This window comes from Zalophus californianus, chromosome 11 (genome assembly GCF_009762305.2).
Source record: "Zalophus californianus isolate mZalCal1 chromosome 11, mZalCal1.pri.v2, whole genome shotgun sequence".
Lineage (NCBI taxonomy): Eukaryota > Metazoa > Chordata > Mammalia > Carnivora > Otariidae > Zalophus > Zalophus californianus.
Genome location: NC_045605.1, coordinates 32,531,955 through 32,558,064, shown reverse-complemented (window position 1 = coordinate 32,558,064; position 26,110 = coordinate 32,531,955). Strand labels below are relative to the sequence as shown.

The following is a 26,110-nucleotide window of genomic DNA, read 5'->3' as shown; positions in this document are numbered from 1 at the left end:
ACTCAAATTATTTAATTTAATTCTTACAATCAAATATGAGGTAGAAATCTCAAACCCCAATCTACTTTTCAGGAAGCTGAGGCTCAGAGAAGTAAAGTAACATGCTCCAATTCACACCAGAAAGTAAGAGAGTTGTAAGTAACTATAGTAAGTGACAGAACTGGGATTTGAACCCACATCTGTATGACTCCAAAGCTCATGTTTTTAACCACTACCCTATACTGTCTCATCAGGAGGGTATATAATAATAATATTTTGTCATTTTACTATATTATATATAATCATACTTTACACTATTTGTTACTGTAAAAATCTATTTTGAAGTATATATTTTATTCAGGAAATGCATCTTCTGGTTGCTTTAACATTTCTTCGACCTAATTATCAAGCACATAACCCCAAAGGTTACATAAGGTAAATTGGAGAGGTTTGTGAATATGCTTTGTATAGTAACACCAGTACTGACTTTAATAAATCAAGATTTGTACATTCCTTGTCAACCTTTGCTTTGAAATTAAATTATCACAATCACCGTGCATTGTTTATACTGTGTTTCTTTAGACTTGAAATAGCTTGCCTTTGGAGATTACACTTTCAAGTTAGATAAGAAATATGCATATCTTCTTTTAAAGGCACTGAGGTCATTGCTATATTCATAGTAACACTTCATTTATTTTGGTCGATTGACATATAAATGATACCAGGCAAATTAAATCTAGATAGTCTGCTTTTGTTCTTTTTTCCAATTTTTAAAAATATTTATTTATTTATTTGAGAGCGAGAGGGAGAGAGGGAGAGCACAGGAGTGGGAGGAGAGGGGGAGGGAGAAGCAGACTCTCTGCGGAGCAAGGAGCCCAATGCGGCCCTGGATTCCAGGACCCCAAGATCATGACCTGAACCAAAGGCAGACGCTTAACTGACTAAGCCACCCAGGCACCCCTGCTTTTGTTCTGACAACAAAATTAAAACATATATTTGGCATTGCTCACTAGTTAAATTGACTAATTTGGAAATTTATGTGTAAATAAGAGTAAAATTTTAGCATCATTAAATTGTGTAACTAGGAAAGATAGGACAATGGAAAGGAAGAGCATTTGCCTGAAATGGGCAGAGTTTCAATCTGCTCACACTGACTAAAATTTTGCAATTTATCCACCTCTCTGCACCTTATCTTCCTCCACTTTAAAAATGAAAGTCCTGAACTAGAACATCTCTAGAAGTCATTACAAATCTGAATCTGAAAGTTTATCAATTTATTCCATAATTTTAAATACTCTAAATTTTAATTTTCCCAGGTAGGAAAAATTGCTTTACTTTAAAAGAAGTGAAGATTTTGAATAGTAAAACATTTTTTAAAAGAGTCAAGGACTGTAATGAACTGGTAAAATAATATATTGTACTCATGTCAGTGCAAGTTCCGCTCCTCTATGTCTGGGGACAATCATACAGATTCAAAGTGTGCCTTTGGGGCGCCTGGGTGGCTCAGTTGGTTAAGCAACTGCCTTCGGCTCAGGTCATGATCCTGGAGTCCCAGGATCGAGTCCCACATCGGGCTCCCTGCTCAGCGGGGAGTTTGCTTCTCCCTCTGACCCTCTTCCCTCTCATGCTTCTCTACCATTTTCTCTCTCTCTCTCTCAATAAATAAATAAAAATCTTAAAAAAAAAAACAAAAACAAAGTGTGCCTTTGTCATCATACTCTTGCCCAAAGCCCAACTGATCTGATTAAGACTGTAGTTCTCCATAAGATAAATTCTGCCCCTTTGTTCTTCCATCAACTTAGTCCACTTGCTTATCACCTCAAAAGCCCACCATATTCTTTGACAAAATAAAGAACAAGAGGATTGGGGCTGGCATTCTGTCTCTGTTCACGGGCATATTTCTTCCTCTTCATATCAAGATGACTAGCTGCCTGGAGTACTATGGAGAAGCCACCTTTTCTCAGCTTACACCAAGTCAGGAAGAAAACATGTGCCACCAGAACTCATGTTGTTTGGAAAGAAGCAAGGACTTCAAGACAAACCTTACAATACTAGTTCTCAACCCATTTTCCAGTGGTAGATCAATGATGGATGACATTCACATTCAGAGCTCACCTCTATAATTAGTTATGTGCATTCCTTATACCTTCCATCCCTTTCTTTTCCTCTCAAGAAAGTCAATTAGGATGAGAGTGAGAATTACATTATTATAGGGAAAATTTTGAAAGTGATCTTTTAGTAAAATAACTCATCATTTATAATATTGATATTTGATAAATCCCTTGGGAAATGACCTTGACTCTTGTGACTCTGAAGTGGAAAGCTGTCCTAGAATATTATCAGAAAAGCTCCAAAATGATTCTTCTGCTAATGCTCTTGAGCCTTGGAAACTTTTCAAGATTTCCACAACAGAAGTAACCCTGAATGACTCTAGATAACCCTTCCATGCACCTTGCACAATTATCTATATATATATCTATATATAGATATATATATCAATTATATATTTATATAATATATATTTATATTATATATCTATATATATCAATTATCTATACTTTTTAAACCAGGCAAAATGTGCATTATCATCTTGATTTGACTTCAAATCTCTACGGTATGCTGTAATCCTATACAATACCCTCATTCTGAAACAATTCTAATTTTTTTAAATGATAGCAAAGTTGTAACATAGTGATTTATAATGCATGGTAGATTTTTTTAAATATGAAAAATCCAATTGGCTTTCACTTCTATATATCTAGAAATACTTTTTAGTCAAACTTATATCCATTTTCCACTTGATTCTTCTTACTATAGTTTTGAAAGGAAAAGAACCTGAGCATTCACTTACATATAATTGAAAAATAGAGGGAATTTTGATATAGATTAATTATAGTTTGAAAGATTTATTTATTTGTGATAAGCCTTAGCTTTTTCTAGTTTATTTGGTTTTTGCCTTGTATGGGAAAATTATGCTGCTTTTACTTTTATTAAAACAAGAAGTCTCTCCTCATTTGCAGAAAATGATATGCAATTATCTCCTCGCAAATGGAGCTACTACAGCTCAAATTAAAACCCAACATTCATGAGGCGTTATTCTCCAGATCAATTCCTAGCTGAAACTGAACTCAGTGGGATTTATGTGAACTTGAAAATTAATAAATTGGCATATTAGTTGTAAAATACAAGAAATAATTTCCTGTCTTTGCCAGATGATCCATTTGGATTAATGCCTGTAAAAGTTCAACTACAGCTGTCTTCACTGAATTTTTAAATAATGAAACCATAACCCTTTCTCCCAAGGAGTTTATTAAACTTTCCTTTGATTAATGCTGTTGCCCACCCCTCCTGGGAAGTCAGATGTATAATCAATATTACAAGCACATCCCCCCATATTACTTCGAAAACTCCAGCTGCTAAGCCACTTAATACAAATGTATCATCTAAATTCATGAACATGGTAATGCTGTTCAAAATTTTTAATCTGACAGAAACTGAAATCTATCAATAAGCTTGTCCACTTTATATCCCAAGACTGGAGTGAAGGAGTTAGCCATGGCCTAATTAATATCATCATAAGTAAAAGAAAAAAAAGAAATCTTTTTAAGTCTTTGAATCTATTAGACATACCACTAGTACAGTCTCTGAAATAAGTCCCTGAATTTTCATCAAAATTACCTGAGTATAATGGAAGTGAGAGTGGCAGGAAACACCCTATGATTTACAGATCAGGAGAGTTTTAGAAATACCTGAATATGACAGGATCTATGAGAAGCAGTGCAGCTGTGGTTCAACATTATTAAAAATTCCATGAAACAGGAATAAAAGGAGCTGATAGTAAGTAGAGTTAAATAGGAGATGACAGGGGTTTAGGTGGCTTCTGACAAGACTTAGAGTAGAGAGCCCAAGTAGGGACCCTGACATCAATATTCTTGAGAGAAGTTAGGTGTGGTAGGGCAAGAAGAAAAGAAAGCAGGAGCACAAGGAAAAGCATTAGGTGTGTAAACATAGATGTGTGCACGGGGAAGTGGGACAGCATGGTACTTAGGACCTGATTGCCTTGTTGAAATCCTCTCTCCACCTTCTAGCAGCTGTGTGACCTTGGGCAAGTTGCTTGACTCTGCCTTTCAATTTCTTTATCGGCAGAAATAGTGATTAATAATAGGGTTCTTGAAGGATTAATGAATTCATGTAAAGAATTTTGAATAATGCTAGGCACGTATCAAATCCTCAATAAATGGTAATTATTATCACCTTTGGTTGTTCCCCTCATCTGTTTGTTGTTGTTTGTTTTTAATTGTATTCCAATCTGTTCCTCTGTCAGTTATTTGGAAGTAATTGAGCAGCAAGAAAATGAACTCTATGTTCCCTCCAAAATCTCTTCTGGGCCTCAAAACTGATTCTAAGAAATACGCTGCCTTGGTACCCATGTAAAAACAACAGAGGAAAGAGTACTTGAGACCTGAGTTCTAGTTGGGGTTCTTTCAGAGCCAGAAGCAGAATTTGGATATTTCAACCTGTGTACATGTCACATTTTCATCTGCAAAATGAGAATATGGATCTAAAACTTATGTCCATAACTCAAAAGCCTACAGAGTTCAGGTAAGAGATATAAATAAGTGAAGTAGTCCCAGTGTAAGATAATAGGTAGTGGTAGGGACTCTGGCAAACCTAAAAGACTATGCCCTGACTAATGGGACCAACAGCTAATTCTCATCTACCAACACCCACGAATTCAGGCTTGGTATCACCAATTTTTTCCTAAAGAAGCCAGAAATTCTTATTTTTATATGAAATGTTAGAATAAATTAATTCATTATTGGGTCATACCAAACATGACTAAACACACCCACTGACCATCCATTTATGACCTTTGATCCAAGTGACTATCTAAAATTCTTTTTAGTTACCTTCCATTACTCAGTTACAATGGGATACCCAAACAGAACAGCTAGTTCCAATCCAAACTACAATTCTGTGATCTAGTCAGTTACTCTTGCTTACAAAAAAACCTTTCAATCCATGGTTATAATAATACACACTGAAACTTCTAGAAGTAAACTGACTGAGATCACTTTTTTTACATGCTGAAATTTCTAATTTAGATCAACCTGGGTTTACTTCTGATACTATTTACATCCAGAAGGTGAAACAAATAAAAATGACTCTTCAGTTCTTGTTTGATTCATCTACCTTCATTCAATTAGATGCAATTATAATATTAGCCCCCAAGAATGCATCTGTGAAATGTCTGTTTGGGTTTGATCCTGATTTAAAATCCTCAGAGCTTTTAAATAGAAATTCTGGGTATTTGTTTAGGAAATAGGTTTCTGAATATTTTTTCTTTTTTAAAAAACTTTTCTATTTTTTAAAACTTTCTTATTTCTATTTGAGAAGTACTTAAGGTTGTGCAGTGCTACAGAAAGCTGAAAGAGAAATTATTCCTTTCTCTAAAGATAAAGAGGGATAGAAAGACTTCTACCCAACCACTGTTTGGTGCTTCTAAAATTATTTATCTCCCTGCAATCTTCTTTGACAAAGATGTAATTGCCTCGATAATAAAAAAAGCTGAAAGAAGGCATGTGGCACACAAATCTCTGCAATGCATTCATTTAAAAAGATAAGCAAAACTGCTTGTGAATAACAAATGATACCCAAAGTGTGGCTGTCTTTGAAATAAATCATACCTTAAATCCTGGAGATCAGGTTGTACATACCTTAAGAACATCAGCATTTCCTTTCATTTACTTGCAAAATCAAGAATTTTAACTCCTATTAAGTAGCAATGAAAAAAATCTTGTGGCAAGTCTGGTGATCAGAATTCTAGAATGAAATAGAAGCTTTCCCCAGAATTTTTTTTTTTTAAATCACGTAGATGCCAGATAATAGGAAGTGGGAAAGTAGAGTGATGGAAACCAGTGGGCAAAAGAAAATAATAAAAAATATTCAAAAGGTTATGCTAAGTGAAATAAGTCAGGCAGAGAAAGACAATTATCATATGGTTTCACTCATATGTGGAACATAAGGAATAGCTTGGAGGACCACAGGGGAAGGGAGGGAAAACTGAATGGGAAGAAATCAGAGAGGGAGACAAACCATGAGAGACTCTGGACTCCAGGAACCAAACTGAGGGTTACAGAAGGAAGGGTGGTAGGGGGATGGGGTAACCGGGTGATGGGTATTAAGGAGGGCGCATGTAGTGATGAGCACTGGGTGTTAGACGCAACTAATGAATTGTTGAACACTACATCAAGAACTAACGATGTACTATATGCTGGCTAATTAAACATAATAACAATAAAAAAAGAAAATGCTATTTAAAAATTAAAAAAAAATATATTCAAAAGGTGACAGAATGAGAAATTATAATTTATACCATGGCTGGAATTAATGTCAGCTCCTATGTAAAGATTAATGTGAATTTACTAAAGCACTTAGAATTAACACAATTATAGCATGTGATTTTAATGAGTTTTATCAAAAGAAAATCATTGCTCGGTACAAACATGTACCATTGGAAAAGTTTTTCCTGAGTTTCTTTTACAGTAACAAGGGTAGATGTTTTTCACTGATAATTTTCAATTAGTAATATATAAAGTTTCTCCAGGTAGATGAGTAACTACCTTTCATTAGAAAAAAGGAAGATCTCAGAAAATGGTTATAATTCCTTTAATATCTCTAATAATGATTTTAAATATCTTACATACAACTCTTGGCTTTGACATATGGTTCTCTGAATTTTAACAAACAAACAAAAACATTTTCAAAAGATTAATCTGATGTCTTACCAGTGATATGGGGTTCGTATTAAAGTCTCTACAATTTTTTTTCATAATTTTTTATTTTTATGTTAATCACCATACATTACATCATTAGTTTTTGATGTAGTGTTCCATGATTCATTGTTTGTGCATAACACCCAGTGCTCCACGCAGAATGTGCTCTCTTTAATACACATCACTAGGCTAACCCATCCCCCCACCCCCATCCACTCTAGAACCCTCAGTTTGTTTTTCACAGTCCATTGTCTCTAATGGTTCGTCTCCCCCTCTGACTTACTCCCCTTCATTCTTCCCCTCCTGCTATCTTTTTCTTCTTTTTTTTCTAAACATATATTGCATTATTTGTTTCAGAAGTACAGATCCGTGATTCATCAGTCTTGTACAATTCACAGTGCTCACCATAGCACATACACTCCCCAATGTCTATCACCCAGCCACCCAATCCCTCCCAGCCCCCACCACTCCAGCAACCCTCAGTTTCTTTCCTGAGATTAAGAATTCCTCATATCAGTCAGGTGATATGATACATGTCTTTCTCTGATTGACTTATTTCATTCAGCATAACACCCTCCAGTTCCATCCACATCGTTGCAAATGGCAAGATCTCATTCCTTTTGATGGCTGCATAATATTCCATTGTGTATATATACCACTTCTTCTTTATCCATTCATCTGTCGATGGACATCTTGGCTCTTTCCACAGTTTGGCTATTGTGGACATTGCTGCTATAAACACCAGGGTGCACGTACCCCTTCGGATCCCTATATTTGTATCTTTGTGGTAAATACCCAGTAGTACAATTGCTGGATCGTATGGTAGCTCTATTTTCAACTGTTTGAGGAACCTCCATAATGTTTTCCAGAGTGGTTGCACCAGCTTACATTCCCACCAACAGTGTAGGAGAGTTCCCCTTTCTCCAAATCCCCGCCAACATCTATCGTTTCCTGACTTGTTAATTTTAGCCATTCTGATGGGTGTGAGGTGCTATCTCATTGAGGTTTTGATTTGGATTTCCCTGATGCCGAGCGATGTTGAGCACTTTTTCATTAGTCTGTTAGCCATTTGGATGTCTTTGGAAAAATGTCTGTTCATGTCTTCTGCCCATTTCTTGATTGGACTATTTGTTCTTTGGGTGTTCAGTTTGATAAGTTCTTTATAGATATTGGATACTAGCCCTTTATCTGATATGTCATTTGCAAATATTTTTTCCCATTCTGTCAGTTGTCTTTTGGTTTTGTGAACTGTTTCTTTTGCTGTGCAAAAGCTTTTTATCTTGATGAAATCCCAATAGTTCATTTTTGCCCTTGCTTCCCTTGTCTTTGGCCATGTGTCTAGGAAGAAGTTGCTGCGGCTGAGGTCGAAGAGGTTGCTGCCTGTGTTCTCCTTTAGGATTTTGATGGACTCCTGTCTCACATTTAGGTCTTTCAACCATTTGGAGTCTATTTTTGTGTGTGATGTAAGGAAATGGTCCAGTTTCATTCTTCTGCATGTGGCTGTCCAATTTTCCCAACACCATTTGTTGAAGAGACTGTCTTTTTTCCATTGGACATTCTTTCCTGCTTGGTCAAAAATTAGTTGACCATAGAGTTGAGGGTCGATTTCTGGGCTCTCGATTCTGTTCCATTGATCTATGTGTCTGTTTTTGTGCCAGTACCATACTGTCTTGATGATGACAGCTTTGTAATAGAGCTGGAAGTCCGGAATTGTGATTCCGAAAGCTTTGCTTTTCTTTTTCAAGATTCCTCTGGCTATTCAGGGTCTCTTCTGGTTCCATACAAATTTTAGGATTCTTTGTTCCATTTCTTTGAAAAAAGTGGATGGTATTTTGATGGGGATTGCATTGAATGTGTAGATTGCTCTAGGTAGCATTGACATCTTCACAATGTTTGTTCTTCCAATCCATGAGCATGGAATGTTTTTCCATTTCTTTGTGTCTTCTTCAATTTCTTTCATGAGTATTTTATACTTTTCTGAGTAGATCCTTTGCCTCTTTGGTTAAATTTATTCCTAGGTATCTTATGGTTTTGGGTGCAATTGTAAATGGGATTGACTCCTTGATGTGTCTCTCTTCTGTCTTGTTGTTGGTGTATAGGAATGCCACTGATTTCTGTGCATTGATTTTATACCCTGCTACTTTACTGAATTCCTGTATGAGTTCTAGTCTGATTGCTGTGGCTAGGACTTCTAATAATATGTTGAATAGCGGTGGTGATAGTGGACATCCCTGCCACGTTCCTGACCTTAGGGGAAAAGCTCTCAGGTTTTCCCCATTGACAATGGTATTTGCTGTAGGTTTTTCATAGATGGCTTTTATGATGTTGAGGTATGTACCCTCTATCCCTATACTCTGAAAAGTTTTGATCAAGAAAGGATGCTGTACTTTGTCAAATGCTTTTTCTGCATCTATTGAGAGGATCATATGATTCTTGTTCTTTCTTTTGTTAATGTGTTGTATCACGTTGATTGATTTGCGGATGTTGACCTGCCTTGCAGCCCAGGGATAAATCCCACTTGGTCATGGTGAATAATACTTTTAATGGACTGTTGGATCCAATTGGCTAGTATTTTGGTGAGAATTATTGCATCCATGTTCATCAAGGATATGCGTCTGTAATTCTCCTTTTTGATGGGGTCTTTGTCTGGTTTTGGGATCAAGGTAATGGTGGCCTCATAAAATGAATTTGGAAGTTTTCCTTCCATTTCTATTTTTTGGACAGTTTCAGGAGAATAGGTATTAATTCTTCTTGAAATGTCTGATAGAATTCCCCTGGGAAGCCATCTGGCCCTGGGCTTTTGTTTGTTGGGAGATTTTTGATGACTGCTTCAATTTCCTTAATGGCTATAGGTCTGTTCATGTTTTCTATTTCTTCCTGGTTCAATTTTGGTAGTTGATACCTCTCTAGCAATGCACCCATTTCTTCCAGGTTATTTAATTTGCTGGCATAGAATTGCTCTTAATATGTTCTTATAATTGTTTGTATGTCTTTGGTGTTGGTTGTGATCTCTCCTCTTTCATTCATGATTTTGTTGATTTGGGTCATTTCTCTTTTCTTTTTGATAAGCCTGGCCAGGGGTTTATCAATCTTGTTAATTCTTTCAAAGAACCAGCTCCTAGTTTCGTTGATCTGTTCTACTGTTCTTTTGGTTTCTATTTCATTGATATCTGCTCTGATCTTTATTATTTCTCTTCTCCTGCTGGGTTTAGGCTTTATTTGCTGTTCTTTCTCCAGCTCCTTTAGGTGTAGGGTTAGATTGTGTATTTGAGACCTTTCTTGTTTCTTGAGAAAGGCTTGTATTGCTATATACTTTCCTCGCAGGACTGCCTTTGCTGTATCCCAAAGATCTTGAACAGTTGTGTTTTCATTTTCATTGGTTTCCGTGAATTTTTTAATTCTTTAATTTCCCGGTTGACCCATTCATACTTTAGTAGGATGCTCTTTAGCCTCCATGTATTTGAGTCTTTCCGACTTTCCTCTTGTGATTGAGTTCTAGTTTCAAAGCACTATGGTCTGAAAATATGCAGGGAATAATCCCAATCTTTTGGTACCGGTTGAGACCTGATTTGTGATTAGGATGTGATCAATTCTGGAGAATGTTCCATGGGCACTAGAGAAGAATGTGTATTCTGTTGCTTTGGGATGGAATGTTCTGAATATGTTTGTAAGTCCATTTGGTCCAGTGTTTCATTTAAAGTCTTTATTTGCTTGTTGATCTTGTGCTTAGATGATCTTCCATTTCAGTTAGGGGGGTGTTAGTGTCACCCACTATTATTGTATTGTTGTCAATGTGTTTCTTTGCTTTGGTTATTAATTGCCTTATATATTTGGCTGCTCCCACATTAGGGGCATAGATATTTACAATTGTTAGATCTTCTTGTTGGATAGACCCTTGAAGTAGGACAGAGTGTCCTTCTTCATCTCTTATTAAAATCTTTGTTTTAAAATCTAATTTGTCTGATATAAGGATTGCCACCCTAGCTTTCTTTGGTGTCCATTAGCATGATAAATGGTTGTTCCACCCCTTCACTTTCAATCTGGGGGTGTCTTTGGGTCTAAAATGAGTCTCTTGCAGAGAGCATAATGATGGATCTTGTTTTTTAATCCAATCTGATAGCCTGTGTCTTTTGATTGGGGCATTTAGTCCATTTACATTCAGGGTAATTATTGAAAGGTATGAATTTAGTGCCATTGTATTGCCTGTAAGGTGACTGTTACTGTTTATTGTCTGTGTTCCTTTCTGATCTATGCTGCTTTTAGGCTCTCTTTTTGCTTAGAAGACCTGTTTCAATATTTCTTATAGGGCTGGTTTTGTGTTTGCAAATTCCTTTAGTTTTTGTTTGTCCTGGAAGCTTTTTATCTCTCCTTCTATTTTCAATGAGAGCCTAGCTGGATATAGTATTCTTGGCTGCATATTTTTCTCATTTAGTGCTCTGAAGATACCATGCCAGTCCTTTCTGGCCTGCCAGGTCTCTGTGGATACGTCTGTTGCCAGTCTAATGTTTCTACCTTTGTAGGTTACATATCTCTTCTCCCGAGCTGCTTTCAGGATATTCTCTTTGTCTCTGCGACTTGTAAGTTTTACTCATAGATGTCGGGGTGTTGCCCTATTTTTATTGATTTTGAGCGGGGTTCTCTGTGCCTCCTGGATTTTGATGCCTGTTTCCTTCCCCACATTAGGGAAGTTCTCTGCTATTATTTGCTCCAATATTCTTTCTGCCCCTCTCTCTCTTTCTTCTTCTTCTGGGATCCCAATTATTCTAATGTTGTTTTGTCTTATCATATCGCTTATCTCTCGAATTCTGCCCTCGTGATCCTGTAGTTATTTCTCTCTCTTTTTCTCAGCCTCTTTATTTTCCATCATATGGTCTTCTATATCGCTGAATCTTTCTTCTGCCTCATTTATCCTAGCGGTTAGTGCCCCCATTTTTTATTGCACCTCACTAATAGCCTTTTTGATTTCGACTTGGTTAGATTTTAGTTCTTTTATTTCTCCAGAAAGGGTTTCTCTAATAACTTCCACACTTTTTTCAAGCCCAGCTTGTATCTTTAAAGTCATGATTCTGAACTCTAGGTCCAACATCGTACTAATGTCAGTATTGAGTAGGTCCCTGGCAGACGGTACTACCTCTTGTTCTTTTTGCTGAGGTGATTTTTTTTGTCTTGTCATTTTGTCCAGAGGAGAACAGATGAATGAGAGAACAGAATGCTAACAGATTAACAACGTCTCCAACAAATATACTCTATACAAATCAGAAGAGACCTGAAACCAGGGGACAAGAAAGGGAAAGAAAGAAGAGAAGAAAAAAGGAAAAAGATAAAAACAAACAAAAACAGAACAAAACAAAAAAAAAAAAACAGAGTATGATCAAATATGATCAGGCTAGTGCATAGGTCAGTGCCACACACTAGCTTTTGGGCATATTTTGGTCTGTTAGAAGAAAGTGCCTGCTAAAATTTTAAAGGAAGAAAGACTTATATATGTACAAAATAAGGTTTGATACAATGAAGGGATGGAAGATGACTGTAAAGATGAAAATTATAAGATATTTTAAAAGGATTTGATAAGATAAGAAGTTGTTTTTAAAAAGAAAGAAGATTTAAAAAGAAAAAGAAAAAAGAAAATAAAAGGGAGAGAATGTGATCAGGCAGGAGAATAGAACAAAGCCATACACTAGTGATTTAGGGTATATTTTGATCTGTTAGAAGAAATTGTATCTCAAAATTTTAAAGAGAGAACAACACACACACACACACACACACATATATATATATATATATATATATATATATATATATGCCAAAAATAAGGGTAACTACTATGAAGGGATAAAAATATGACTCTAAAAATGAAAAATAAAAAAATTTTTTTAAAAAAAGGGATTGATAAGATGTTTGAGAAAGGGAAAAAGAAAAATTCAAAAAAAACGGTTAAAAAATTTACTTTGAAAAACTAATGAATTATGGTAAAAAAGTCATGAATTCTATGTGCAGTATTCCCCTAGCAGTGGAGTTCTCCCGTTCTCCTTGATCGGTAAACTTGGTCTTGGCTTGCTGGCTGTTCGTGCTGATCTTCTGGGGGAGGGGCCTGTTGCCGTGGTTCCCAAATGTCTTTGCCCAAAGTGGAATTGCCCCGCCCTTGTGAGTTCAGGCTAAGCAAGCTGCTCCGGTTTGCTCTCAGGAGCTTTTGTTCCCTGCAAGCTCTCTGGACAGCTTTGGAGGACCAGGGTAAAAATGGTGGCCTCCTAATCTCCGCCCGGAGGAGCTGAGAACTCAGGCCCTGCTCCTCAGTGTGCCCCCAGAGAAAAGCAGTCACTCCCGTCTCCTTGTCTCTGGCCGCACTCCGTGCTCACCCGGCCTGCGATTGAGCGTTTCCATGTCTGGCACCCAACCCCGTGCGGAGTCTCCAAACCCAGCAGATCCCTGCGGTGCACTTCTGCGCCGCTCCTCCCAGGGGAGGAAGGGGAGTCTCCCCGGCTCTGCTGCTTGTTGGGTCCCTGCTGGAGGAGCAGTGGGCGGACTGGGCCGCAGACCACAGTCTATGGCAACCCCGAGCTGAGAGCCCACGCCTCAGCTCTGTCTCTGCAGCCAGCTTCCCAGCTCCGGTACCTGGGAGCTCTGCCGCACTCAGGCACCCCCGGTCTTTCTGTGACCCTGAGGGTTCTGACACCACACTGTCCCGCGAGGGTTCCACCCCCCGCTTAGCCACTGGAGCAACGACCCTCAGCGGAGCCGGCTTCTAAAAGTTTCGATTTTGTGCTCCGCGGCTCTATCACTTGCCAAAAGCGGCCAATGGAGGCCCCCTCCCCACCGTCTATCCTCCCGAATATCGCCTCGGATTCACTTTTCCGCACATCCTACCTTCCAGAAAGTGGTCACTTTTCTGTTCAGAGTGTTGTTACTATTCTTATCTTCGATCTCCTGTTGAGTTCACAGGTGTTCAGAATGGTTTGATCCCTATTCAGCTGAATTCCTGAGACCAGACGAAATCCAGGTCTCCTGCTCCTCTGCCACCTTGCTCTGCCCCCCCTAAAGTCTCTACAATTTTTATGTGGTAGATTTTTTCAATTGACTTTGTACAGAACTGTTTGAACTAAAGTATGGCCCTTATTCTGCCATTTCATTTAACGTGTGTTTGTGACATAGTATTTATGTTTCAGCAATGTCAAAGCTGAAAGTATTTTGTTCCTCACATACAGTGCATCCTCAAATAAAGTGTACATCTTGAAGGATGCCAGTCAACCATGGTGTATTTGGAAAAAATAGTGAGAAAGTTCACTAAGCATAGGAACAAATGAAAATGTACTTTTTGAGCAATAGGACTGAGACGTTCAGGGACTCTCCTTTTCGGTCCAAACCTGTCTTAAAAGTCAATGCATGCCTTTTAAATATCATGATTCATGTCATATTCTACATGGAAATGTAGTTTTGTGGTTAGAATAACAACAACAACAAAAAAAACTAATGAAATTTTTACTCTATTTATGCCTACAAGAAGTAAAAAATAAAATAAAATAATAAGTGATGTTTTGTGAATGAATGTTTTAAGTGCCAAGCACTGTGCTAAATATTTTATATCTCTTATTCCAGTGAAAGCTAACCTTAAAAACCTCTGAGATAAGTACTCTTATTATGCCCATATTACAGATAAGGGAACTGGAGCATAGGAAAAGGCAAAGCAACTTGCCTAAAAGTAAATAAATAAATTTTTTGAGGGCAAAAAACAACAGCATCAAAATAGCCAAGGCTGATTCTCTAGTCCATGCTTTTGATCATTATGTTAGACTGGCAGACAGTTTAAGTCAGACAACTTAACTTCTCCAGAAATGTCCTGGTTAATCCAAGGATAAATATCTTCTTTGCTTGTCTTGCTGAATTTGTCATTTGTCATTGGTAAAGTATTGATGAGATTTGACCCAGGTATAGAAATCCAAAAAGATCATCTTTTTATCTTGTGTTTTTCATAGCTACCATAGCACTTCATTTCAAAAATAAGGCAGAAGGAAGTAACACCTGACAGATTCAGGTGCAATGCTTTGATAGACATAACTTGTTACCATCACAGTTTATTATTTCCATTTTCCTTTGTACAGAACCCAGTGCTGCTCCCACAGATGTCAAGGCTACAAGTGTGTCTGTGTCAGAGATTCTTGTTGCATGGAAACATATTAAAGAGAGTCTAGGAAGACCACAGGGATTTGAGGTATGAATAGAATTATTGGAAATAAGCCTTGTTATTTTTGCTGCCACTGCATTCTCCTAAAGAAATGGTTTGGTGACACTTCAACAGAATTATATTCTTTTGAAATTTTTGTTCTGTGGCAAAGAAAGAAAAATATTCTATTTTACTGGCATGTTCATTAGCTGGCTTATTTTTTTAGTACAGTAGTTTCCATGGTACCATGTAAAGAATTTTTTTAAGGAGATGAAAATAGACCTTTAGATAAAAATCAGGAGTTACAGGTGGATATTTACTGATATCCAATTTGCTGGTGGTTAAAAATGTTTTGTTTTGTTTTGTTTTTTTAAAGATTTTATTTATTTATTTGACAGAGAGACACACAGTGAGAGAGGGAACACAAGCAGGGGGAGCGGGAGAGGGAGAAGCTGGCTTCCGACTGAGCAGGGAGCCCAATGTGGGGCTCGATCCCAGGACTCTGGGATCATGACCTGAGCCAAAGGCAGAAGCTTAACGACCGAGCCACCCAGTTGCCCCTAAAAATGTTTTTGTGGAAAAATGTTTTTGCGTATTTCCTTCTAATAATTTAATGTATGAAACAAGTTTTCCTATTATACTCTCTTGGCAGATCTTAATGCCTATACTGACTTCTCAAAGTTTCCTTGGACTTGATAATCTATACCTATTTATTTAAATGACATTTTGTCCTTTAAATTTTGCTATTTTCAAACACAGTTTATGCCAGCCTTATAATGGTGAAAATTTCATAACATTTCAAAGACTTCAATGAAATTTTAGCCTCCACATGAACGAGAGGATTGTATATAGTCTGTGAACTTGAATATTCCACAAATTCAAGATCCCTACTTTTTGTGTTGGCCAGTAAGTGATAGGATTTTGGGGGATAATTTCTAAAAGACAAAAAATAATTAGCATCCTACCCAAGACCTTAGTTCCCTTTAAGCTTAAATAGTGACCAAGCGTAAGATTTGTACACCAACATGGTTTCAGACTGAAAACACAGTTTTTTAATTCTATTTGAGTTTTCAAATAAGCCTGAGAAATATTTGATTAATAGACTGCTAACATTAGATTATGATTTCTATGATAAAGAATTCACGAAATCTTTCTTAAGAGTTACAGCAAGACCATGTCTAAGAAACCATTATCTATAAAATATCATGGATTTGTTTCTATAATATTGCTTTGATTTATTATTTGGTGGTCATAATTCAGTATGTGTCTTATCATGATTACATGTTTATTTGATTAATATCTCCTCGTCTCCCTATCCATGCTGCAGGACTATATCTATTCACCAATGAATCTCAGCAACTGGTAGTACTTGGCTCACGAGAGCTACAATAAATATTTTTTGAATGAATGAATATCTGTGCTTCATAATCCGTCCCTTTTAATACCACTGTGGAAGACATTGGGGTAGCCTACCCTGCTCCCCTTCAGGGGACCAGTGTACTTTCCCCAGCTTTTACCAGTGTTGGCTGCTTATGGTCCTCAGTTTCCCCTTTGGAGAACTGTCCTTCACTGAAGGGTGCTGCTTTACCTGAAAAATTCCCTTCCCACAATCAGGCAACCCAAAGCCAATGACTGACTGACACTGGTCACTTGACTAAAGAAGAAAACAACTTTATGGTACATTTTATGATGTAGACCCTTTGCTGTGTGCATCAGGACAAGGCTGAATTGATTACCAAGACCACAGTCCTTCTCATCTCCCTCTCCTTCCTTCTTCTCTCCTCCCTTCTTTACAGGTTTACCTGCAAGTGCTCTCAAAATAAATCACATGCACTCAAATCTCTGTCTCAATCTCTGCTTCTAGGGAGCCTAACCTAAAACAGCTACATAAGTGTAGACTAACCTAGAATTCTGAATAAAAACATCTGGTGTGCATACTGTTAGAAATGCCACAAAGTGTATCCTGGTAAACAGAAGAGTGAGGGATCCAGGCTCCCACATCTCAGAGTGGTGCTTCTCTCACACAGGCAGCCACACTCAATTTTTTTTTTCTGCATGACATTCACATTCCCACTGCAACTCACTTGTAATAAAAGCTCTCTTGGAGGTCCAAACATCACCTAAGATTTATATTTGTGCACAATTCTTCTCCTTGTAAATATAAATAATTAATGCATTAAGTCAACAAACATTTATTGAAGACTCACTAAGTACCTACCAGACACTAAGCTAGATGCTAAGGATAAAACAATGAGCAAAGTGAAGTCTCTGTCCTCAAGAAGATCATATTGAATTAGGGAAGGCAAATAACACACAAACTAACAAATAAATGTGGGATATAATCTCAATTATGATACTGTGTAGAAAAATAAACCTGAATAAGAAGGTAGAGAGTGAAAGAGTGTGCTATTTATAAAGTATGAAAAGTCACCCTTTTTGAGGTTGTGACATTTGAATTGAAACATGACCGAATGTGAAAGAGGCAGAAAGAACAGCAAACTCAAAGTCTTTAAAGTAACAGCATGCTGGCCTTGTTCAAAGAACATGAAGGGAGTGATTTGGGTGAGATAGCAGTGAACAACAGAGAAGGTGGTAGGAAAATGGTGGAAAGAACACCAAGACAAGGACCAGATTATATGGGGTTTTGTGAACCACAGAAAAGAATCTGGATTTTATCCCAAGTATGAGGAGAAGGCATTAGAAGATTTTGAACAGGAAGAGTCAAGTCAGTATCTGACTTAAATTTTAAAAGACTCTTAGTCTAGAGGGTAGAGAATAGACTCTAGACTAGATCTCAGGGAGAACAAATAAAGGCAGTTGTTCCAACCTAGGTGAAAATGAACTTTTTTTTCTAATTAATTTATTTATTTTAGAGAGAGGGAGAGAGAGAGAACAAGTGAGTTGGGGGAGGGGCTGAGGCAGAGGGAGAGAATCTCAAGCAAACTCCCTGCTGAGCACAGAGCCTGATGCAGGGCTCAGTCCCACAGCCCATAAGATCACAACCTGAGCTGAAATCATGAGTTGGACGCTAAATGAGACACCCAGGCACCCCAGACAATGAAGTTGCTTTTGACTGGAGCAATCGCAGTGAAATTGAAAAGAGACTTTTTAACATATATTTTGTATGGATGTATGATGGAATTTGAAAATGAATTCAGTGTGAACTAAGAAAAAGAAAGGAATCAAAGATAATTCCAGAGTTTTTCACCCAAGAAACTGAGCAAATAACATGTCATTCACATAGATGAGAAACTCGAAAAAAGAGTGGATGTTAGTGAAAAAAAATTACAGATTCTGGTTTAAATGTGTTTAATTTTATGAGACTTCTTATTTCCAAAAAGAGTTTTCAAGTTGGTCTTATGCTAAGAGAAAGGGTAGAGATGGAGATTTAACTCCAAGGAATCATCAGTATATAGATGGCTTTTATATATATACTGGCTGAGATCACTGAATGTTGATAAAGAAGATGTTTCAGAATTGAGCCCTATGATGCCTGACCATTTGGAACTCAAGAAAGAAAGGGAGTCTGGCCAAAGAAATGAAGGGAGACAAGGAAGAATTTCAGAAGCTAAGAGAAGAATTGCTCTACTGGGTAAAATGCTTCTGAGAAATTCAGAAAGATGAAGCCTGAGATTGCGAAACAGATATGGCCATGTAGAGATCCTAGTGACCTTGGTGAGAGTTTTATGGAATGCTGTGATCAAGGTTTGACTAGAGATTAAAAGCAAGACCACTCAAGAGTAACACTCAAGAGGGTCAGAGCACAACATTGTTGCTAAATGTGTATCATTTAAAATGGAAATGTATCCAAAAAACTGGAATATCCTTAAAAATAGAATGTTAAGAATAAACCAAATTCTGGAATAATCATCACAATGATTGTATTTTAAAATTCAAATAAATTAACACAAATTCTGACAACAATTTTTATACTTAGAAACACAGAATCTATGGGCACAGTAACCTTTATACTATTTTATAGTGCTTTATAAGTTATTTTTAAAAACCTGGCATCTTGTCAAATCAAAAAACTTACACTAGATAAACAAAAAATAGAGAGCAAGAAATCCAAGCATAACACTAAAAAAACCCATCAAACCACAAGAGAAGAAAGGGATAGAGAAGAACTTCAAAGACAACCAGAAAACAATTAACAAAGTGCCAATAGGCACATACCCCTCAATAGTTACTTTAAATGTGAATGGACTAAATGTTCCAATCAAAAAGATTGAGAATAAACAAGAACCATCTATATGCTGCCTACAAGAGACTCACTTCAGACCTAAGGACACATGCAGATTGAAAGTGAAGGGCTGAAAAAATGTATACCATGCAAATTGGAGCAAAAAGATAAAAGGGGTAGCAGTACTTCTATCAGACAAAATAGACTTTAAAACAAGAGACAAAGAAGGACACTACATAATGATAAAGGGAACAATTCAACAAGAGAATATAACAATTGTAAATGTTTATGCACCCAACAGAGAAGAACTTAAATACATAAAGCAACTATTAACAGACATAAAGGAAGAAAGTGACAGTAATACAATAATAGTAGGGGACTTTAACATCCCATCTACCTCGATGGATATATCATCCAGACAGAAAATCAACAAGGAATCAACAGCTCTAAATTACACATTGGACCAGATGGATCTGACAAATATATTCAGAACATTCCAACCAGAAACAGCAGAAGTGCACATTTTCAAGTATACATGGAACATTTTCTAGAATAGATCACATGTTAGGCCACAAAATAAGTCTCAACGAATTCAAAAAGATTGATATCATATCATGCATCTTTTCTGACCACAACATAAGAAATCACAAGAAAAAATCTGGGAAGAACACAAATACATGGAGGCTAAATAACATGCTACAGAACAATGATTGGGTCGAGCAAGAAATCAAAGAGGAAATCAAAAATTACACAGATACAAATGAAAATACACACACAAGGGTCCAAAATCTTTGGGATGCATCAAAAATTGTCCTAAGAGGGAAGATTTAGCATTACAGGCCTACCTCATGAAGTAAGAAAATTCTCAAAAACCTAACCCTCACATAAAAGAGCAAGAAAAAGAACAAAGCCCCAAGCCAGTAGAAGAAAGGAAATAATAAAAATTAGTGAAAAAATGTCATCTTGTTACCAAATTTATTTATTTGGTGTCTATTTATATTTATTTGGTATATATATTTATATTTATATATTTATTTTTTAATTTTTTTATTTGGAAAATTAAATGTATACTTTTTATAATCAGAAAATGAAAACTTTTACAATTCAGTGGCACAGTATGACATTAATGGTTATTTATACTATCTCATAACTGGATAGTTGCATGTAGATTTAAAAATAAATATGAAATAAATAGGGCTTATAAGCATTTCTGCCACCTTCTCTTCTCTGTTCTCTTTACCCCTTTAAGGAGAGATCTCCTTCACCTTATCCACCCTAGAACTTACTCCTCTCATCTCCTCACCTTTTTTGTTTTTTTCACTTACTAAAAGATCTCACTGACTAAATATTACTAAAATATAGTAACCTACTAAAATTTAATATTTATCTCACAACTACCTCCCTTCTCTATTCTATCCCAACCACAGTCCTAGCTAAATTTACTAGTGGTAGAATTTTGAGCATGTGACAATAATTATTTGTCTGTCACCAAACTCATGGGATCGGTTTCAAATTGTATGTACTTACCATATCAGTTCTACCAATCATTTTCTAGCCATAATTGCAACTTTACCTGCAATGTTTGAAAGAGCTAGTTACAATAAAGGTACTATGTGCCATTTTGAAAATAGCGGAGACTGTGTTTTCGGCCACCTCCGTTGTTTTTCCTGAATTGAAATGTGTGAATGAGATAGAAAAGGTTCTGCTCTTATCGATGTAGAATCCTAACGGGAGAATACAAATAAAAATAAAAGAAATAAGCAAACAAGTAAAATAAGCTTAAATAACAATACATATAGAAGTTTAAACGTAGAACACACTTGGTTCCTTTAAGGAAAAGAAAGAAGTAGAGCAACTGGATCTTAGTGAACAATGATGTGAGTAGAATTAAAAGTAGAAAGTAGTGGTCTGAGACAAGATTATGTAGGGATATATGGATTACAGAGTTTTCATTTTCTTTCAAATGCAGTGAAAAGACATTGTGGAAATTTAAAGAGAGGACTGAGAATTTCTGATTTACATTTTTTTAAACACCACTTTGGTTGTTCTTATGTAAAGAATGAAAGGAGGAGGGAAGAAAAGTCAGGAGTAGAAGTTAAGAGGCTCTTGCAATAATCTAAGTAAGAAATGATGGTGAGTTAAACTTACGTCATAGCAGTGGAGTAAGAGAGAAGTAAATATACTTCAGACACAGAGCTGACAAGATTTGCTGACTCATCAGATATGGAGGGAAGAGAAATGATTTCTGCAGACTGGTTTGGTCAAATGAATGAATGGCAGTGCCATTTTTCAGAAAAAAAAAGGAGAAACTGGACAATAGGACAAAGAACAGATTTGAAGGTGGGAAATTAAGAGTTCTGTTTTGGTTAACTTAAATTTAACATGCCTGTTAGAAATTTAGGAGAATAAGTCAGGTAGGAAAGAGGATATATGGGTTTGGAGTCTAAGAGATCAGGGTAAAAACATTAAAATGGCAGTCATAGAGGAGGTATTCAAAGACATGCTATGAGATGAAACCGCCTAAAGGAAAAAATTTCCAGAGGAGATGAGAGGGAAAAAAAAGGATAGGAGAAGGAGTGAGAAGGGGCTAAGCTGTGTCCTGGCACACTCCGCATTTAGAAGTTTAGCAGGGAAGGAAGGAAGATGGCAGAGTAGGAGGATCCCAAATTCACCCTTGGACACACCAGCATAACAGCTACACGTGTACAACTAACTCTGAAAATGACTTAAGACTGGCAGAACAGACCTTCCACAGCTAATGTTAAAGAGAAGACCACATGTGAAAGGGTTGAAGACACAGTTGGGAACCCCAGTGCAACTAACCACAAACAAGAGGGACATCACAAGCATGGAGAAGTGAGACAGACCCCACACCAGGCACCCCCAGCACTGGGGACCTGCACTGGGAAGATGAGCTCCCATACCATTTGACTTTGAAAACCAGTGAGACTTCACACCAAGAGCTTTAAAAATCAGCGGCCTTAACTCCTGAACACCTGGAGCATGATAGGAAACCAAGTCCCCACATTTAACAAGCCAGCATACTAAATAACTCAGCCCCAGACACAGCATAGAAGCAGCGGTTTGAAAAGTGCCTTGGATATATGTGAAGGAGATTTATTGACTAATCTTAGAACATGCGCAAGAGGATTAGAGATCTACAGGAGATGTCTTCAAGAACAAAAGTGCTGGTAGATGAAGTTTTTCTTCCCCTCCCCCAGTCTAGGTAGCCAGACACTTGCAAGAACCAATGCTAAAATTCTCCATTTACCTTGCTAGCACCACATGCCCTTTTCCTCCTGTGCAGTGTCCCCTGTGGACTTACCCCATCCAATCTGCCTGCCTTGATAAGTGTACCTCCAAAGAAGCTCCTGCCCCACCATACCCAGCAGGCAGCCCTGGCCTGGAAGTCACCACTCCAACGTAACTCCTGCCCTGGGGAGAAAGGGTAACCCCACACACCAGCATGCCAGTAGTTCCTGCAGCAGGACCTCTTAGATGCTCTGCAGAATGTAAGCCCTGTCCGTTGATGCCCACCTGCAGCTGTGGCAAAGAGGCTAATTGCAAACATCTAGTTAGACTGATGACTCTACTCACCAAGAGCCTGTTACAGCTGCATCCAAGCCTCTCAACAGATTGGGTAGCAAACTCTGCCCAGTGTGCCCACAGCAGACAAAGCAGGTCATTGCAGCTGGCTGGGCTGCAGGCAATTGCAGCTCAGCCACAGAAGCTCACACGGGAGAAACCTCTGGAGCATCTGGTTCTGGTGACCATGTGGAACTGCACTGTATTTTGTATATTTTACTACAGGACCTCTTCTATACAGACCATGACTTTCAAAACCAAAAGACATAGCCAATCTACCAGGTATATAAAAACAAACATAGAAAGTTAGACAAAATGAATAGAGAGTGGAATATGCCCCAAATGAAAGAACACAACAAAATCACAGTAGAAGAGCTAAATGAAATGAAGATAAGCAATATTCCTAATAAAGAATTCAAAGTAATGGTCATAAAGATACTCACTGGACTTGAGAAAAAAGTAGTCTCAGTGAGAACTTCAACAAAGAAAAATATAAAAAAGAACCAGCAGAACTGAAGAATTCAAAAATTGAAATGAAGAATACTGTAGAGGGAATCAACACCAGATTAGAGGATGCAGAAGAATGAATCAGAGATCTGGAAGACAGAGCAATGGAATGCACCCAAGCTGAACAGCAATAAGAATAACTAAAAATGAAAATAGGTTAAGAGAACTCTGCAACAACATCAAACATAATAACATTCACATTATAGGGATCCCGGAAGAAGAAGAGAGAGAGAAGAGGGAAGAAAACTTATTTGAAGAAACAATAGCTGAAAATATCCCTAATCTGGGGAAAGAAAAAGACATCCAGTTATAGGAAACGCACAGAGCTCCTAACAAGAAGAACCCAAGAAGGTCCACACTAAGACATGTAGCAAAAAAAAAATGATAAAGAGATAATTTTAAAAGCAACAAGGAATAAAGAAACAGTACAGACAAGGGAAACACCATAATGCTATCAGCTGATTTTTCAGCAGAAACTTCAGACCAGAAGGGAGTGGTATGATATATTAAAGTTCTGAAAGGAAAAAATCTACAATCAAAAATCTACACAGCAAGATTATCACTCAGAATAGGCAAGATAAAGAGTTTCCCACACAAACAAAAGTTAAAGAGTTCATGACCACCAAATCAGCCTTATAAGAAATGTTAAAGAGGATTTTTTAAGTGGAAAAAAAAAAGTCATAACTAGAAGTAAGAAAATTATAAAAGAAAAAAATTTCAGAGGTAAAACCGAACATATAGTAAAGATAGTAGATTAATCACTTATGAAGCCAGTATGGAGGTTAAAACACAAAAGTAATAAAATAAATTACATCTACAAAAATTCATACAGGATGTATAAGATAAAAATATGTAAACTCTGATATCATACACATGAAACATGGAGAGGGGAGTAAAAATTTTGTGCTTTTAGAATGTGTTTGTTCTTAATTGACTATCAAACTAATATTTACTACTGTACACATACGATGTTACGTTAGAACTCAATGGCAACCACAAATCAAAAACCTATAATAGATCCATGAAAAATAAAGAGAGCATAACACTAAAGAAAGCCATCAAACCAAAAAAAAAAAAAGAAAGAAAGAAAGAGAAGAAGGAACATAAAATAACTGCAAAACCAACTAAAAACCAATTAACAAAGTGCCAATAAGTACATATCTCTCCAATCATCACTTTAAATATGAATGGACAAATGCTCCAAATCAAAAGACACAGTGTGACTTAAGGGATAAAAAAATAAGACCCATTTATTATGCTGCCTAAAAGAGATTCACTTCAGACCTAAAGGCAAGTACAGACTAAAAGTTAAGGGATGAAAACAGTTACACCATGCAATTGGGAGAAAAAGAAAGATGGAGTAGCAATACTTCTATTGGACAAAATAGACTTTAAAACAAAGATTGTAGCAACAGACAAAGATGGCAATTACAAAATGATAAAGGGTTCAATCCAACAAGAGGATATAACAATTGTAAATACCTATTAACCAACAGAGGAGCACCTAAATACATCTAGCACATATTAACAAACATAAAGGGAGAAACTGACAGTAATACAAGAGTAGAAGAGGACTTTAACACATGTACATCAATGGATAGATCATCCAGATATATATAGTGGCTTTGAAAAACACCTTAGACCAGATATATGTAACAGATATGTACAGAACATTTCACAAGTTCTTTTCTAGTGTGCAGGGGATATTCTCTAGGATAGATCACATACTAAGCCACAGAACAAATCTCAGTCCATTTAAGAATATTGAAGTTATATCATGAATCTTTTCTGACCACAACAGTATGAAACTAGAAATCAATTACAAGAAAAAAAATAAAAAAACACAAATGCATAAAGGCCAAACAATATGCTACTAAACAACCAATGTGTTAATGAAGAAATGAAAGAGGAAATTTTAAAATACATTGAGACAAGTAAAAGTGAAAACTTGGTGATCTTAAATCTTTGAGACATAGCAAAAGGAATTCTAAGAGGAAGGTTTATAGTGATACACACTTATCTCAAGAAACAAGAAAAATCTCAAATAAACAACCTAACCTTACACCTAAAGGGGCTAGAAAACTAACAAAGCCCAAAGCTAGTAAAAGGAAGGTAAAAATAAAGATTATAGGGGAAATAAATGAAACAGAGATGAAAAAATAATAGAAAATATCAATGAAAACAAAAGCTGTATATTTGTGTCTTTTTATTTATTTTTATTTATGTTACATTAATCACCATACATTACATCATTAGTTTTTGATGAGGTGTTCCATGATTCATTGTTTCCATATAACACACAGTGCTCCATGCAGAACGTGCAATCTTTAATACCCATCACCAGGCTAACCCATCCCCCCACACATCACCCCACCCTCTACCCTCTAGAACCCTCGGTGTGTTTCTCAGAGTCCATAGTCTCTCATGGTTCGTCTCCGCCTCCGACTTACTCCCCTTCATTCTTCCCCTCCTGCTATCTTATTTTTTTTTCCTTAACATATATTGCATTATTTGTTTCAGAAGTACTAATCTGTGATTCAACAGTCTTGCACAATTCACAGCGCTCACCATAGCACATACCCTCCCCAATGTCTATCACTCAGCCACCCCATCCCTCCCACCCCCCACCACTCCAGAAACCCTCAGTTTGTTTCCTGAGATTAAGAACTCCTCATATCATTGAGGACATATGATACATGTCTTTGTCTGATTGACTTATTTTGCTCAGCATAACACCCTCCAGTTCTATCCACATCATTGCAAATGGCAAGATTTCATTCCTTTTGATGGCTGCATAATATTCCATTATATATATATTCCATTATATATATATTACATATATTCCATTATATATATATATATATATATAATGGAATATTTTATATATATATATTATATATATATATATATATATAATATATA

The 26,110-nt window shown here is 36.8% G+C and overlaps 1 protein-coding gene across 1 annotated transcript in view; it reads left to right on the top strand.

The window, feature by feature from the left end:
• The window catches only part of CNTN5 (contactin 5), a 1,400,310-nt gene that overhangs the window by 1,333,921 nt on the left and 40,279 nt on the right, over positions 1-26,110 (top strand). Inside the window, exon 23 of the mRNA XM_027581317.2 lies at positions 14,852-14,961. Within this exon, the coding sequence (XP_027437118.1) occupies positions 14,852-14,961 (110 nt within the window). The remainder of the gene's footprint in view (positions 1-14,851; positions 14,962-26,110) is intronic.